Raw genomic sequence first — 16,809 nt, 5'->3', positions numbered from 1 at the left:
GAACCAGCAACTTCAGCACCTGCCTCGGCACCAATATTTCGGCCTCCAACAAGCCTGACATCCTCGCACCCCCTGGTTCCTCTTGTGTCGCCTTGCTTTTAATAAAGACGATTGTAGAGATGACCAGAACCCTGTGGCAGACCCCAGCTTCAGTGACTGGGTCTGATTCCTCCACCACCTCCTCCACTTGTATGCCCAGGTTCTGGGCAGCACGGTGTAAGAGCTGCTGGAGCAGTCGACATCCCTGCCACCGCTTCATCCAGAGAGGATGAGGAGGAAAGGCCTGGCAGCGGACCCTGCTCACTCCTTTCAGCACCCCATGGGTCTCGCGACACATCGTATTCCACAGCATGCAATGCCGGGCCCATTGGAGGCAGAAATATCGGTGCTGAGGCTGGTGCTGAAGTTACTGGTTCCGGCGGTGCCAATATCATCGACGCCAGTGGAATCGAAGCTGTAGTTGTTGGCGGCGCCACTGACAGGAGGGTCGGTGCCAGAGCTATAAGGGGCAACAGCAGTGCTGGCACTTCTGTTGGCAGTGCTGCTGCCAGCAGTACCAGCATTGCCTGTGGCTCATGGCCATTGTACACCTGATTGGAATGGACATGAACAAGCACTCAAAACTTTACATTCTGCTATATTCACAACGAAACTTTACATTCTGCTATGCATCTCTCTGATAACCCCCAATTCCCTTGTTAACTGCAGCAGTCTCAGCCATATAAGTTTAAACAACAGTTCAACAGATATATACCATTAAGGCAGCCAAAAAAACTAAGCTAGTTCAAAGTGGACAGGAAAAAACATAAATCTTATGCCACTTAGTCAAACTGCGAAGTGAAAATTGCACATAACTGGGCCTTCTATCCCCATTTTGTTTGTAGACATTTTAATTTGTGAACCCTTTTCAGACTCTTGCACTGTTATATGTTGGCCAATAACGCTTAATGCTCTGGCCTCTCAAGCTTAGTTTATACAATACTAAACCGAGCGTTATCATCACTGGCAATTGGCCCAGAAGTTGGAGACTTTATCTTATGACATGTCCATGGCAAGAAGTCTGACAGAACCCTCTTAGCAATGCCAACAGGAAGACAATTATCACTATGGTAAACCTGCCAGAATCTATGTCAGCAGGGGAGAGAGATTTGGTCAAATGTCTCCTCCTCAATAAGCAATGGTCCACAGAGAAAGGTTCTGGCTGAATACTGCAGACTGGCAGGAAAAGATGGTAAATGGGACAGTAAAAGTGATGTATGGGTTTCTGATGGCTGAAGCTGAACCACAGATGTTGAAAGATAACCATAAGCACATGCTGGGGAAAAATGGAAGCAAACTTGAAGTATGGTTCTATCCCAAAATGTAACTGCAGAAGTGTCACCAAGGAGGTTCCATTTTCATTTTCTGCCAATGACTACAGATCAGATTTGCTCAGTTTACAAATACAATTGGTGTTTTTTCATAACTGTCAGCCCTGCAAATTTACCAAGAGGTCTAAGAGCAGGATTCTTTGTATGTTGTATGTTGCCTGTCACCACCACCTGTCAAAAAGGTTCTACAAGCCCAATTATGCTCTCAGTGACACTTGTGCACCATCACTGCCTTCAGTGGATTTACACACGTTTGTCATTGCAAACAGTTCCACAATTGTGGTGGTGCACAGGGAACAGAATCCAGCTCTCTAGCTGAGCTGTGTTGGCTTTTCAGAGTTAACGGAAGTAGATTTGTATTTGTCTCTTGAGAAACTAGGCATGACTAAATACATAGAGGGAATAGATTTAGTCAGTTAGGTGGTGCTATTTTTGCTATTGCTTTTCAGAACACAACAGCTTTTTACAGGCCTAGTTTCATGTACCATGGTTTAGGTCTAATATTTTATCTACCTTAAAATAATTAGTCTTGTGGGAAGGTCTTCTACATTCTAATAATTCTGCATTGATTTTCAAATCCAACTTTCTAACGGTAAAAAACAAAAAAGCAGTCACCACTGTTAAAATCTGATCGTGGATTACTGTTTTTGTGCTGCTACAAAGCCACTGAACAGAGTGATTACTAATTAAACTAATAAATCCTGTTCCAAGAGCCATGCTGATACCCACTGCTGAGCTAGAAGATAATGAGGATGTAATGAAGTAAAGAAGTCAGAGCCATGATGGCCTGTGTACCATAAGAAACAGATGGCGAGGGAAGAAGGAGACTCTCTCTTTCACAAGGAGACAATATGTTCCTTTAGAAAGCAGTGATTTCAAGCTTTGAAGATTTGTTTCAAACAATGAAAATGACTAAACAAAAACATTTTGGCAATATTATACATAAGAAGTGCAGATAGAGTCAGACTAGGGCTTAAAATGGATGCAACATAAAAGCAATTTTTGTAAAACAAAGAGTTGTGTTTTCAATCTGTGCATGTCAACTGTTTTGAATTTGTATGCACTACAGTTATTAAAATGTACCATTTCTTGCATAATTAAACAAAAACACTGCCTGACAAGAGAAGGCATGTCTTGATAAAGAGAGTATCTTTTATCATTAAGCTGCAATGGACTGAGTCCCAGAGGAGCATCACAACAACCAACCATAATCAAGAGGTGGTGGATTGCAAGATTCCCAAAGGAGAAAGGTGTGATTTTAATAGGTTCTCAACAAAAAACAAAATGCTTCTTGCTTTTTGGTATGAAGATTTAGCAGAGCAGAGCAGTTAATTAGTTTAGACACACCGTCCACCTGCCAATATGCCCAGAGTATGAGTATTTAACCAGAGATCTTGTTTCGTTAACCTTAATATTCTTTATTTAATGAAAGAAAAAAAAAAACAGACCACTAGTTTAAGCCCTTTGTAAATGAGCTAGTATAGTTCTCTGGTCCCTCAAAACCCATCTTCATCAGATCTCCACTCAGAACCCTGAACGGTTTGATTTAAAAAGACACTGTGTATGTGTCTCCCAAGGATAGAAGCAGTGCAGCCCTGGTGCCAGATTCCTAACTGCCTCTACAGTTTTGGTTGCTACTCTTTACAGACATGATGGGAGATCCACTTCCAAAGTGTGCTTTGTTTCTCTTTTTTGTTAAATAATGTAACAAGCCATTGCATAAACCAAGTAAAAACAGAGTATTTCCTTGTTTCTAGGACTTCCTTGTTTTCTTTGTGTTAATCCAGGGAATGCAATGCAAAAGTCATCTCCACCTACTTAACTAGCTGAATTCTCATATCCTGGACTTTCTCTAATCTTTGTCCAATAATGTTTCTTCCAATCCACATTTCTTGTCTTTTGCAACAAGTGCATTAACCAGAATGTTGAGCACTGCATCTTTACAGCAAGGCTTGTGGCATTGATATTACATGGATCAGTCACATATGTCAGGATAACATAAAAAAATTGTAGGGGAGGTTCCCCTATTCTACTGGCAAGAAGATTTCCACATATTAAAAGGCATCCATCCATTGTTTTATTCTCAGCTGTGAACGCTGAGTTACAGAATACTTTGGTGATTGCAATTTCATGATGAGCCATTAAATTCTTCCCCACTCACCTTTCTTAAAATTCAAAGTCCATCTTCCCTGAGAATAGGGGCCAGAAATCAAAATTAAAATATCAAATGTCTTCAGAAAAGAAAATTACACAGAATTTATGTCCGGCTGCCAAAGTACATTTTGCTACACTAAAAGTTTTTCCAGAATTCTTCATGTTGGAATCAAGCTTCCCTCTGAACTCCACAGTGCAGATGGGGTGGATGATGGGGTAAGAGAGACAACGATGAAAAGAGCAGCTGACATTTACTGCTCATACAAGATCAAGGAGAACAGTGACTTTGAACCTTTAGTGCTGGTGCCCGATGGACAAAACTAGAGGAATAAGGCAGCCAAGGACCAGGGCTGCCACCTCCAGGCGGCTGAGTCCTTTCCCACCTGTTGATTCAGGTTTGTGGCTATGCCCCATTCCTCCTACCTCTGGGAGGACATGCACTGTGGCAACATAAAGGAAAGTCCCAGCAGAGAAAAGCATGGCAACTCCAGTGGCGTTGACTTCTGAAAGGGCTTCTTTGCTGCTCTGTGAAAGAGAAAAAGGAGGGGGGAAGAGTGAAAATGAATCCAAACTACAACAGATTCAACAAATAAATAAAAAACCCTTAACATTCCAACTTCATTATGATTTGATCAACAATCATTCTTTCAAAGCGATAATCTTTTTTAAAAAAAAGATACCACACTTGTGTCTGAAAATGTTTTAACGACTTATACTTTCAAGTAGCATCTGACATTATAAGATCAGAGGAATTAAATATATTTTTTCCAGTTTACTTTGTGCATTTGGCAGTATTGTGTGTATCGTAAATTGAACTGTTTCTCTTGTATAGTCAGTTATCCCGTTCGTGTGAGTCTTTCACACAGCAACAGAGGAGCAAAATATACTTTTTAAAATAGGAAAATTACATTGTAAAACCATAAAATTTGGCGCTCACACAGTGAAGTTAATTTTTTTTTAAATGACTAGATTTTAAGATGACCTCAAGTCTTTAAAGGCCTGGTTCTCTTCCCACTGTGTCAATGCGAGTTTTGCTACTCATTTCAATGAGATCAGATTTCAGGTAATAGATGCCCACCCAGCAGTATTTACACTGTAAGCACAGCGAGCACTGTGCATGTTCCAGGGGTTCTATACAAAATTATTACAAACATGGGATGCGTGTAACATGTTAAGAATGATCAAGGATCCTTCTATTCATTTTACTTTAGTATGTCACTTATAGAAGAGGTTCTGCCACACCATGATTACGATCACACTACACATAACCATAGGTAATAAAATGCAAAATCTGTCCATTCATTTTTAAGGTCCTTCTTTGGTCAAGCTCCCATTTATCGCTGTGATCTTATTCCCTGGTATAGTCTCAACCTATCCCTCTGACATAGGAGAGGAAGCCAACGTTGGCAAGTAGAGGTTAATTCTTTACATCTGCAACTGCACTAGCTCCATAATTATTTCTGCTTCCCCAATTCCCTATTCTTCTAAAATGCTGCTCAAAACTCAGCTCTTAGCCTGCCTAAAACCAATGACCCATCAACAAAGATCCCTCACTGGTGTTTTTTATTAACAAACCCAACAAACCTCTCACCATCTACTGTGTAAATGGTGTTGTTGCTAGCATGGTTCCTTTCTAGTGTCTCTCTCCCAGGCTATTTACTCAAAGTCTCTTCCTGTCCTTTCTTCTAGAATCCTTTTATACAACTTCATAGCGCATCATCTATGCGAGTTACAGCAGTGGATTTGCTACAGAAAGGCGACAGTAGATACGAAAATTTAGATTGGGACAGGTGTGATAAGCACACGTGCAGTGACCTGGTTGACAACTCACTGTTTGTAGACAGCCTAGATGAGGTGGGTTTTGAGCTGTGCTTTTTACAAAGAGAGATGGGATATCAATAAGGCAAAAAGGCTATTTTACAGAGAGCGAGAGTATAAAATTCAGCACCTGACACAGGAAGGATGATCAAAACTGACAGAGCAAAGACTGAAAAGAGAAGGAGCCCTTGAACATGAGGAGAGCAAACTGCAGTGGAAGGGGAACAAGTGGAGACCTTTCAGAATTCGAGATGATGCGATGGCACACATACAGGCAAGAAGGCATGCCACAATGTTCTGAATGGACCTGAATATGAAGTCACCTAGGCATAACATGACAGAAAAATATACCAAATGCTTAGGAAAAAAAATCTTGGTGAGAAACAGCACATAAACCTAAATAGACATGTCACTTTCTGGTATGCAGAGAACATGACAGTCTCCTTTCACATCTTACATATGGATACCACTACCACTTTTATCCCTTGACTTCTGATTAGTTCTCATTACAATTTTAACACTGGATTAAGGAACAGATTTATGCATCCTAACTCTTCCTTCACATCTCTTCACAGAGACTTCAATTCCAAATTGCAGTATTTACCTTTTTACTCACTGCAAGAAATGTCAGGCTTTGTATTAGGCCACTTTCTTAGGTTATTATATCAACTATACTGAACAACTGGAGGATGGAAGTTCTGAAATATCTATAACGCTAAGAACTTTTCTGAAAGTTCTACACTTGGTGCATTTTGAGTCTCAACTTAGGCCCTGTATATTGAGCTATATTTTAGGCTGTGCTCGGTGACAGATCTCTGAAGACAAATACAATACACTAACCAAATCAGCCTCCCACATACAACCCTCTGTAGATAAGTTAACAGGCACTTATAGAAAGACTGTTACACATGTGTAGTGGTTCTCAACCAGGGGTAGGGTGCACCACTGGGAGTATACTGAGGTCTTCCAAGAGGATACATGAACTCATCTAGATATTTGCCTAGTTTAAACAGGCTACATAAAAAACACTAGCAAAGTCAGTACAAACAAAATTTCATACAATGACTTGTTTATACTGCTCTATATACTATACACTGAAAGCTTCAGTTTATATTCTAATTTATTTTATAATCATATGATAAAAATACGAAAGTACACTATTTTTCAGTAATAGTGTGCTGTGAGAGTTTTGTATTTTTATGTCTGATTTTGTAAGTAAGTAAGTGAGATGAAACTTGGGGGTGCACAAGACAAATCAGACTCCTGAAAGGGGTACAGTAGTCTGGAAAGGTTCAGAGCCACTGCACTGGTACATTTAAATGTATTTACTACAAACTAGTTAAGATGAACAAATGAGGCTTCGCCTAATGAGCATCTTATTGGGTGTTCATTCTCGGCAGATGCTGAGGTTTTCCTAGGGGATGATGTATGGGGTCACTAACAGTGCATCATTTATTGTTGCAAGTCTGTTTTTCTTGGAAAATCTTTTGATTTTTCAAAGGAACACTGGTCTGTCTCAATCAGAGTTCACGCTACACACACACATATCAGGATTTTATTATGTAAATGAATATTAAATGTTTTTAGAAATGTTTAGGTACAGATCACTTTGAATGTTTGAACTGCTATAGTCAAAAATCCAAACCTTTAGGGTGGGCAAGTTGTCTAATGGTCATACCAGTGCACCTGGGAGTTGCGATTCCTAGTTTTCCTGTTCCTGGCTTTACTAGCAACTCAGCCTGTTTTCTATGCTTGATTTACAGGACAGTTGTGAGATTTAATGACTCATGTTTTTAAAGGAGATGGATTGTCTGGATGAAAAGCTCCATGTAAATGTGAAGCATTAGCAAAGTCCCAGGGACTCTGTCATGATCTGGACCAAAGTTCTGCAGCAAAGCCTCTACTTTGAATGCACACCAATGCTGAACTAAGTGATACTTGATAATGCTGCAAAATTTACAGTATATGTTCAAAACTTGAGATTTTTTTTTTTTACCTTACTAGAAGTACGGTGTCCCTTGTGATACTATGTTTTAATATTAAATACTGTATATGGTATGCTTCACCTACAGTTTTGATGTGCTGCAGATTTTTGTATTGACAATATAAGAAGTTGTCAAGGGGGAAAGCTGGAAGATTTGGGCAGCATTTGGGGCCTTTGTCACCATAGAAGGAAAGGGAGATGATTTGAGTTTGAGCTCCCAGGAGCTGTTTGAGGCTTTTGGTACCATGGAGGGGATTCAAGGAGCTGGGGCATGAACTCACAACCCCTTGACAGTGACAGCCATACCACGGCCCCAATATCTTCCACTGAATCCAGTACAGATGGATACACACAACAACTAAATGTTTCCACTAAAATTATCAGCACTGTAACCGTTAATGTTAAGATTTAAATTATCATGTTTCAGAGGTAAAACCCCTTCAAGGAGAATGGAGATACAACCCCACATGTCAGAGATACTGTTTCAGCATATCTGCTTGCAGACTCAGGAGATCAACAAAGCAATCATATGCATTTGTCAGGTTAGCTTCTTACAATGAAACTTACAGGGCAACTTAGCTTCTTAAAATGAAAATTTAGATTCCCCAATGCAACTGTATGGCAGACTCAACTGCCACAGAATTGTGGAAAAGTATTTTTTGTTTAGTTAAAACAAACAGAAGCTTCCTTTTTTGAGAATTTTGTTCATAAACTTGTAACTATATGGTGGGGAAAGTCCCAGCTACAGCAGATAGTATGGAAAAATGTATTGGCGGTGGGTGAAGCAGTTTGGAGTTCTACAAGCCCAGTAAGAAGTTCCATGCCCCCCAAGTCCAATTGCTAAGCTCCCGGCAAAATTAAATCCCAAACATTTACCTTGCTTAGCCCTAAGTATGTCACCATTGACAAAACAGGTGCTGCCAATGCAAAGACCAGCAGGTGCTTTCTGATTCGATTCCGTTCCAGCCCAGCATGCATTAGAAAGGAAACCAGGCCAAAGGCAGCTGGTGCCTGTAAAAGAACAATAGTCAGTGCAATATCTGCTTGGCTAGGATTCCCTGTAATTTAAGATGTCCAAAGACAAAAAAAAAGTTGTGGTAAATATGTATTATTCCTACTAACTATACTGAAGTGGAATATTTCCAACTAGAGTGCAGGGATGCTCTACAGTTACTGAGCTAGAACAGTTATGCCACTCTCTGCATTCTTTTTGGTTCTGGTTATCTTATTTGCATAATCACTAGATGGTTATTTCGTAACAACAATACAGCGTATGAATCAACGTATTATTATTGAATGCCAGGATTTTCATTACTGCACTGATTTGATCAGTAACTACAACCCTTTTGTTCTGACTCGCTTTGGTAATCAAAATTTGTTCTGATCAACTCTTGTAATCAGAATTCTTAGGCTACCTGCAAGAAACAAATATGCCTCCTAAGTGACTTTTCTTCAGCCAAGGGAGGAAAAATTCCAGCATTTACATGAAAAAAGAAAAAATGCCATCAAAGCAAAGAAAAAAGGGGCTGTCAAACTGTCAGTAAAAGATGAACAATCTTTTTGATGTATTTCGCTCCTTCAGGCCCAATTCTGATCCAACTAAAATCAATGAGAGCTTTGCTACTGACTTCAGTGGAAGCAAGACCAGACACCACTTCCCCTCTTCCATCAGTACAGTCCCTTCTGTACAAGCCACAAGAACTATCAGATTCGTGGTTACATCAGGACAATCCCAATCTTTCCTTCCCAATTTAGTTTTGAAACACAGTATAAATTAAAATATATTGCAGCTGCCTGCAGGAGAAGCTGTCGATCTGCAGGAAGGGAAATATAGGTGGGGAAAGGAAATATGTGGGGAAAAAAGTAGCAGTAATTGTGGAAAGAGTAAGGAAGAGAAAAAAATTCAATTTTTTTAAAATTCTTTCAGCATCTCATTGAAAACCCACTTTTAAAAAAAGTTTTCTTCATGCATTTAAAAAATATTTACTGTACACTTAAAATATTGTTAATAAAAATTTAAAATGTCAGAATAATAAGTGTTCGCTTCCCCTTTACTTTGTAATAACCAGATCCTGACCTATAAAACACTGTGGCTTTTGGCCTCAATGTTGTCATCCCAGAACATGGTTACCATGTATATCACTTATTATACAAGTGAAAAGTGAAAACACAGCACGCCTGATTTTTCAAACACTTTAGGCATGAATCTACATAGGCAAAAGGTCTGAACAAACTGCATGACTAATTACTGTGATTACAGTAGGTTGCAATAACTGCACATATAAATTAGGTGTGCAACTGTGTGCTTGAGGTATTTGAAAACTAGATCCAATAAATCTTTTCCATACCATTTACAAATAAGGTCTGAACAAATACATGTTTAATGTGGTATTAATGGGAAATTGAAAGGCTATTGCCCCAACTTTGGAGTTTGGTGTTTCTTCTTTATTGGCAGAAGACGTATCAAAACACTTATTACAGTATAAGGAACTGAATTCAATTTTGCTTCAGACGTCTGCAATGCTGTAACCCTATCAATCTCAGAGTCACCCTTTAATGATGAAAAATGACTACAGACCTCTTAATACGTTACTCCTGGGAGAATTCTGTGCAGAAATTAATGTCTCCTGCAGAATAACTGATTCACGTGTCCCTTCCAGGCAGCAGTTCCAAGCAGGTGAGTCTGATTTGGGCATCAGGAACAGCCGGGGGAAACATAAATCACTGCCTTGGTGGGCGAGGCTGGGCATGCATGAAAGACTCTGTCCCTCTTGTTCACTATCATGGTGTGCCCAGAGCTGGAAAGGGGCAGAGCTGGGGATGCCCTGTCCGGTGGCTCCTACCCTGTGCTGTGCTCCAGTTGCTAGCCCCGGCTAGGCTGCAGGGGGACATGACAGGATTTCCTCTTCCCCTGGATGGAGTAGCTGGGGATGGGTCAGCCCACTTCCAGGAACCGTCCCAAGCTGCAGAGGGTTACACACATGCGTGCACACACACACACACGCTTCCTGCCCCCATGGCTCCCCAGCCATGGGGAGAAGGGATCACTGTACAGGTAGTTGCCCGCATCCACTCAACCGCAGATGCTCCACTGAGCCCCACCCCTCTGTATCCTGACCCCCATGCCTGCATCTATACCACCCCTGAGCTCCCTGCACTCAACCCCCTATCCTGACAAGCCCCACCCCCCTGCACCTGAACCATCCCGCCAAGTCCCCAGCACCCAGGTCCCCCCACCCCCACTAAGCCCCAACCAGCTATACCTGGACCCCCACACCCCCTGCACCCAGACCTCCTGGCCGAGCCCTATCCCCATGACACCCAGACCCCCCCGATGAGCCCCAACCACCTTCACCTGCTGCCTCCCCCCCCACAAAGTCCAATTCCCCCTGCATCCGGAACCCCCCAAGGAGTCCCTATGAATCCAGATCCCCCCACACACCTGCACCCCCCAATGAGCTGCCTGCACCCACTGTCCCACACAGAACCCTCCCACCTCACACCTAAACCCTTCCACACTTAGTTCCTGCTGGACAGAGCCTGCTTCCCCCACACCCGGATCGGGCAGCAGGGCTGGGCACGTATGAGAGTGAGACTCTGTCCCTCTCGCTCACTATCATGGTGTGCCGGCATGGAGGGGCAGGGCTGCATGGTGTTTTTGTGGCAAGCCCGGCCCTTGTGCTGTGTCAGGGTGGGGTGCAGCCTTACCACTGCATCCGTGTCCCTGGGAGGGGATGGGGGCAGCAGGATCCCCCACCTCCAGGTAGCCAGTAGCCTGCACTCGGCCACTGCCATGCTGGACCCTTCACACCCACTGCCCGTCCAATCTATTGTCTGTAACAATTTCAATTCTAGTCCAGTGACTATACGGTGACATGCCGAGTACTACTAAACCATGCCACTCACTAAGGCCCCAATCTGGCAAAGCATTAGTTTCACTGGGGATACTCAGGCGCTGAACTTTATGGACATATTTAAGTGCTGTGCCAAATCATGGCCTAACTTCACTCCTAAGGATGTACTGCCCTTAAGGGTATGTTTACACAGCAAAGAAAAACTCGCAGCTGGTCCATGCCAACCAACTTGGGCTCACAGTTCTTGGGTGTAGTGGGGCTGTTTCATTGCTGTGTAGACGTCTGGGCTGGGCTGGAGCCCAGGCTCTAGGACCCTGCAGGATGGGAGGGTGGGGTTGCCAGCTTTCTAAATGCAGAAAATTGAACCCCTTGCCCTGCTCCCTGCCCCAAGAGCCCATCCCTTCTCTGAGGCCATGTCCCCACTCACTCTATACCCTCTCCCTCCATCGCTTGCTCTCCCCGACCCTCGCTCACTTGCTCATTTTCACCAGGATGCAGTCGTGAGGGCTCCGGCTGGGGGTGCAGTCTCTGGGGTGGAGCCAGGGATAAGGGATTTGGGGTGCAGGAGTGGGCTTGGGACTGGGGCTGAGGGGTTTGGAGTGTGGGAGGGGGCTCTGTGCTGGGGCAGGGAGCTGAAGTATGGGAGGGGGTATGGGCTTCAGGGTGGGGCCAGAAATGATGGGTTCAGTATGCGGGAAGGAGCGCCTGGCTGGGGCAGGAAGGCGGGGTGCAGGCTCCAGGAGGGAGTTTGGGTGCAGGCGGGGGAGCGGGCTCCAAGAGGGATTTTGGGTTCAGGAGGGGGCTCAGAGCTGGCACACAGGTTTGGGGTGCAGGTTCCAGGAGCGAGTTTGGGTGTGAGAGGGGGTGGCTAGGTCCAAGGGGTTCAGAGTGCAGGAGGGGTTTTGGCATGCAGACTCTGGGCGGCACTGACCTCAGGTGGCTCCTAGGAAGTGGCCAGCATGTCCTTCCGACTCCTAGGTGGAGGGGCTAGGGGGCTCCATATGCTGCCCCTGCCCGTATGTACTGCCCCCGCCCTCAGGCACTGCTCCTGCACCTTCCACTGGCCAGTTCCTGGACAATGGGAGCTGCAGAACTGGCGCTCAGGGTGGGGGCTGCATGTGGAGCGCCCATGGCCGCCCCTTCGCCTAGGAGCTGGATGGACATGTCAGCTTCTTCCTGGGAGCCAGGCAGGAAGCCTGCCTGCCTGCCCTGCTGCACCACTAAGCAGACTTTTAACAGCCTGGTCAGCAGTGCTGACCGAAGTCACCAGGGTCTCTTTTTGACCAGATGTTCTGGTTGAAAACCAGACACGTGGCAGCCCAACGGAAGGGTCCCAGGGCTCTGGCTCTAGTCCAAGCCCAAAAGTCTGCACACCAATTAAACAACCCCCAAACCTGAGCTCCGTGAGCCTAAGTTGGCTGACATGGCATTTCTTTGCTGTGTAGACATACCCTTAAAGTCTTCTGTGCTTGACATACATGGACATTATTGTTGTCTGTTCTGTGGAGCCATATAGATGTGCTAATACACCTAGTAAGAAATCTGTTTGTCAAAAAACATTTCCTGGATCTTTTGTGCTGTCTGTATTGTTACAGACACACTTGCTGATGGGTATTTTGAAATAGTATGATTATATTATGTAATTTTGACAAATAAAATAAGGAAAATTCTAAAATACTGTGCACAGAATTTTTAATTTTTTGGCACAGAATTTCCCCAGGAGTAATAATATGTATATATTGTTCCCAGAGCACTGAGAACCACACATACAGATAGAAATGAATCCTAGCAGGAGGAAACAGTTTTCCATACTTTTAACATAACCTACATAAGTACCCCTTGCCATATTCCCAGGGCTTCTTCAAGTATCCCTAGGGGCTGGTCTACACTACTGCTTAAGTCAATGTAATTTACGTTGCTCAGAGGTGTGAAAGCCATGCAAGTTACATCAACTTTAAGTGGTGTCCACACTGCGCTATGTTGGCGGGAGACACTCTCCCGCTGACATAGCTTCCGCCTCTCGGTGAAGTGGAGTAATTATGCCAACAGGAGAGCACTCTCCCATCAGCACAGAGAATCTTCACAGGACAAGATGCAGCTGCGCTGCTGCAACAGTGTGGCTGCTACTATAGCAGTGTGGCTACTACATTGCCTCCCGTGAATATACTGTTCTCCTTTCTCTCTCTCCTCCATTTTTGTAGGTCACAGTCAGTTGTTTGGGCAGCAGGGAGTTGGGTTTGTCAATGAACAGATGAAATGCATCCTCCCCCACTGAGACTGACTGGATATAGCTTCCTTTGATACCCATAGCCACCCAATATTATACTTGTGTTCTCCAATCCCTTATTTTGTATTACCACCCGATCACTTCACTGCAGCTCCACATACTGAGGTTAACTCAAGCAAGAAACCCAAATAATTAACTCCTTCTACATGCAGTAGAAATCGACTTTCCTTTAAAAAAAGAAAGTATGAATTTATTATCTGGACTTACCTTGTGTAACATAATTGCAACAAACACTATTAACTGGACACTGGTCTGAGAAGTGGAAGCTGCTGCACCCAATGCAACACCATCAGCTTAATGGGTAGAAAGCCAAAAGAGTGCATAAGAGTTCACTGATTATTCATACACATCACAAGGTTTACTTATTTTTCCATTGGCTACCAATATAAAATTGTATATTGCTTTACAAATAATTTCCCTTACTTACAAAAAACCCTTAATACTAACCCAGCTGCTCTCTGACTTGCTTCCCCATTCCTTTCCTGAGCCACTCTGAGGTTTGAGGGCAAAATCCTAGCCCTAGTGAAGTCAATGGGAGTTTTGCCACTGACTTCAATAGCGCAAGGATTTCACACTGAGTCTGCTCAGTCTTTGGTATGTCCTAATATAAAACTGGAATAATTCAGGGAACAGAGAGTTAGTAACTAATTTCAAAAGTTATGGAATGTGGTTTCCTATCTAAACTTAAAGCAGAAAATCAGTTTTAATCTTTACAAATTTACAAAGAATTCTAATTATTACTTTTGGAATTGTGAACTGCCTAAATGTTACATAAATATTGGTTTACTGTGTAAAAATCAAAAGAAAAACATACAAATCAGTTAATTGGCTGTTCATAAAAAAAATTCTCTCTTTTTATATAAAACACATGCATGAATGAAGCACTATTTTTTGGTTAAAATCTGTTTCATGATGTACATTTACACAGTGCCTTTTATCATGGTAGATCCAAAAAAATTTGTGTATATGTATGCATTTATATTACACACACAAGTGTGAAGCTTAGAGGAAGTGTAGGACTTCACGAGAGTTTGAGCTAGACAAATTATATATAAACAATAAAGCAATGGATGAGTTAAACAGATCATCCCAAATGAGTGTGAATCAAAACCTTAACATTGTATGACACAGACAAATATTTTGTTTATAGAACATATTTTTAGAGGAAAAATGGCTTTAAAGAAGTTTTAGAGAAATTTAAAATTGATACTATTTTTCACAACATCCCCCTCTCCCATCTGTAAAAGTGGCTTATCTTAAGACCATGAATCCAAATTGTAAAGGTCTTGGAAAGACAGGGGGAAAAGTATTAACCAATACATCTTAGAAACTTCTAAAAGTTACTTAAGGTAGCTTTTCTATATAGAAATGTATAATGATGACCAATATCTTCCAACCTACCAGGAGTAGAATTAAATGTTGCCATTTCATTGGCAAGGAGTGTTTGTTGTATGAGAACATACCTACATTTCCAGTGGTTAAATGCACCATTTTCTAACCCCAGTGGCCTGCAAGATATTGGACCTAAAACCAGCCATGGATCCAGCACTGAATATTGCTCATCCTGCAAGCAAGTCATTCCCCTCCACCAAATATGGATTTTCCCCTCACAAAATTACAACTTTCTTCCCACTCCCTGCAAAGTGACTGCTCTATGAAAGTTTCTCAGAGGTTTGGAATTTTAGAAGTGGTCCCAGCGGGGACAGATTAGTGGGCAGATTGAAGATAAGGCAGCCAAAGGTTCAATTTAACCAAATTGCTAAATCTAACTTGCATTTAAGTGGTAAAATCCCTGGAACAAGAAGTATCTTTTTTATTACATGTGTTTACAGTGCCTAACCCGTTGTGCACAACTGAAATCCCAATAAATGAATAAATAATTCATTACAAAGATTTCAACCCCACATGTATAACATAACAAATATTTGTATGTATTGCTTCATCCATCACTGATCAGCAGCCACCACGGGAGTTGGAGCGGCAGATGGTTAACAATGCACCACAAGTCTTCAGGAAAAGAAATGAAGAAAAATATTGTATCTAATTAAGGCTCCCAGGAACATTTTCAGAAGGCAGAATACTATTTTCATATTAGGGTTTAATCGAGCCAATCACTCTGCTTTTGTTTTAAAATAAAACAGACGATGCAAAAAAATTCAAGGCTTTCAAAACAGCCTTCATTTTACAGTAAAAGTAATTTACTAAATACATGACATGAGGACTCACTAAATCCTAAATGACTGACCAAACATACTATAATACTGTTACAGCTGCAATTATAATAGACAAATTGGTGTTCCTTGCCCCTTAAAATTTTTGGATGAAGTGTTATTTTGCATTGCTAACACTTAACCCCCAACTATTAATACATTTTAAAAATTCTCTATGTTGTTTCTTAGCATCTAGAGTAGTTTCTCTCCTACAAAGTTAAAAATCAGGTTTACTGTGATTAAGATTTCTAAAAACCTCCCTAAATCCTTCTTATCTGAATCATATCTAGACATATATCCCAGGCCATGTGTGGATTTTTTCAAACCATTTTTAAACAATCTTCAGTTAGCTTACTTAGGAAAAGATGGAAAATGTGCTTCTAAATACACCTCTACCTCGATATAACGTTGTCTTCGGGAGCCAAAAAATCTTACCGTGTTATAGGTGAAACCACGTTATATCGAACTTGCTTTGATCCGCCGGAGCGCACAGCCCCATCCCTCTGGAGCGCTGCTTTACCACGTTATATCTGAATTTGTGTTATATCGGGTGGCATTATATTGAGGTAGAGATGTACATAAAAAATCCCCACAGTGCTGGCTTTTTTGGTGAATATATAATAATTATTGCAATTTAAAATTCAAAAGGTTTATTTAAGTTAAACAGGAAAAGTGACAGAAGATTGTCCCTTACAGATCTTACAGTTATTCAGCCTACCTGCAGCATGGACCACTAGTCCCAGTGTAGTAGTGATTTTGGAATTGCCTGACCTTGCCGCTTCTGGATCTGAAATAATCATCAGGAAATTAAGCATTAGACCAGAGGCAGGCAACCTATGGCATGTGTGCCGAAGGCGGCACATGAACTGATTTTCAGTGGCACTCACACTGTCCGGATCCTGGTCACCAGTCCAGGAGGCTCTGCATTTTAATTTAATGTTCAATGAAGCTTCTTAAACATTTTAAAAGCCTTATTTACTTTACATACAACAATAGTTTAGTTATATATTATAGACTTATAGAAAGAGACCTTCTAAAAACGTTAAAATGTATTACTGGCATGCAAAACCTCAAATTAAAGTGAATAAATGAAGACTTGACACATCACTTCTGAAAGGTTGCCGACCCCTGC

The 16,809-nt window shown here is 42.0% G+C and overlaps 1 protein-coding gene across 2 annotated transcripts in view; it reads right to left on the bottom strand.

Moving 5' to 3' along the window:
• Positions 1–3,056: 3,056 nt before the first annotated feature.
• SLC39A9 (solute carrier family 39 member 9) overlaps positions 3,057–16,809 on the bottom strand; it is a 30,354-nt gene continuing 16,601 nt past the window's right edge. For both annotated transcript variants that reach the window (XM_050953602.1, XM_050953603.1), the window contains 4 exons: positions 16,396–16,464; positions 13,675–13,760; positions 8,203–8,337; positions 3,057–4,049 (listed from right to left, as the gene is read on the bottom strand). In XM_050953602.1, the coding sequence (XP_050809559.1) occupies positions 3,819–4,049; positions 8,203–8,337; positions 13,675–13,760; positions 16,396–16,464 (521 nt within the window). In that variant the 3' untranslated portion in view covers positions 3,057–3,818. The remainder of the gene's footprint in view (positions 4,050–8,202; positions 8,338–13,674; positions 13,761–16,395; positions 16,465–16,809) is intronic.

The sequence above is a fragment of the Gopherus flavomarginatus genome, chromosome 5 (genome assembly GCF_025201925.1).
Source record: "Gopherus flavomarginatus isolate rGopFla2 chromosome 5, rGopFla2.mat.asm, whole genome shotgun sequence".
NCBI lineage: Eukaryota > Metazoa > Chordata > Testudines > Testudinidae > Gopherus > Gopherus flavomarginatus.
This window is presented reverse-complemented; position numbering and strand designations above follow the sequence as displayed.